The 527-nt window shown below is 34.9% G+C and overlaps 1 protein-coding gene across 1 annotated transcript; it reads left to right on the forward strand.

Annotated features, from left to right (window-relative positions):
• Window positions 1-6: 6 nt before the first annotated feature.
• On the forward strand, window positions 7-522 carry LOC106867085 (acetylcholinesterase; the record flags this gene model as incomplete). The annotated part of the gene is made up of 1 exon (XM_014932915.1): window positions 7-522. A coding segment is annotated over exon 1 (513 nt), but the record flags the coding sequence as incomplete, so codon positions are not given.
• Between the last annotated feature and the right edge of the window lie 5 nt (window positions 523-527).

Genomic DNA, 527 nt, shown 5'->3' on the forward strand with positions numbered 1-527 from the left:
ATTCATATCATGGAAGAACTGAAATATATATTCATAATCTCTTTGTTAATAACTTACGTCCATGCAGAAGACCCGGTAATTGATACTACCACTGGAAAGATTAACGGATCAACAATTTCAGTTCAGAATTTTGATCTTGATGTCTTTCTTGGAATACCATTTGCTAAACCTCCCGTTGGTAATCTAAGATTTAGAAGACCTGAAACAATTGAAAAGTGGAGTGGTATAAAAGAAACGAAGAAATATGGTTCATCATGTGAACAATTTATAGAATCTAATGATGCTGCAGATGCAGATTCGTGGAAAAATAATTTAAGTGAAGACTGTCTTTATTTAAACATTTGGGCTCCAACAGAAGCACGGAAGTTTCATTCAAATTTAACCACGATGATTTGGATATACGGAGGTGGATTTATTTCTGGATCAAGCGCGAAGGATGTATTTGATGGACGATGGTTAGCTGTTAGTCAAAATATTATCGTTGCATCACTTAATTACAGATTAGGGCCCTTTGGTTTCCTTTCCTT

This window comes from Octopus bimaculoides, unplaced genomic scaffold, assembly GCF_001194135.2.
Source record: "Octopus bimaculoides isolate UCB-OBI-ISO-001 unplaced genomic scaffold, ASM119413v2 Scaffold_201010, whole genome shotgun sequence".
NCBI lineage: Eukaryota > Metazoa > Mollusca > Cephalopoda > Octopoda > Octopodidae > Octopus > Octopus bimaculoides.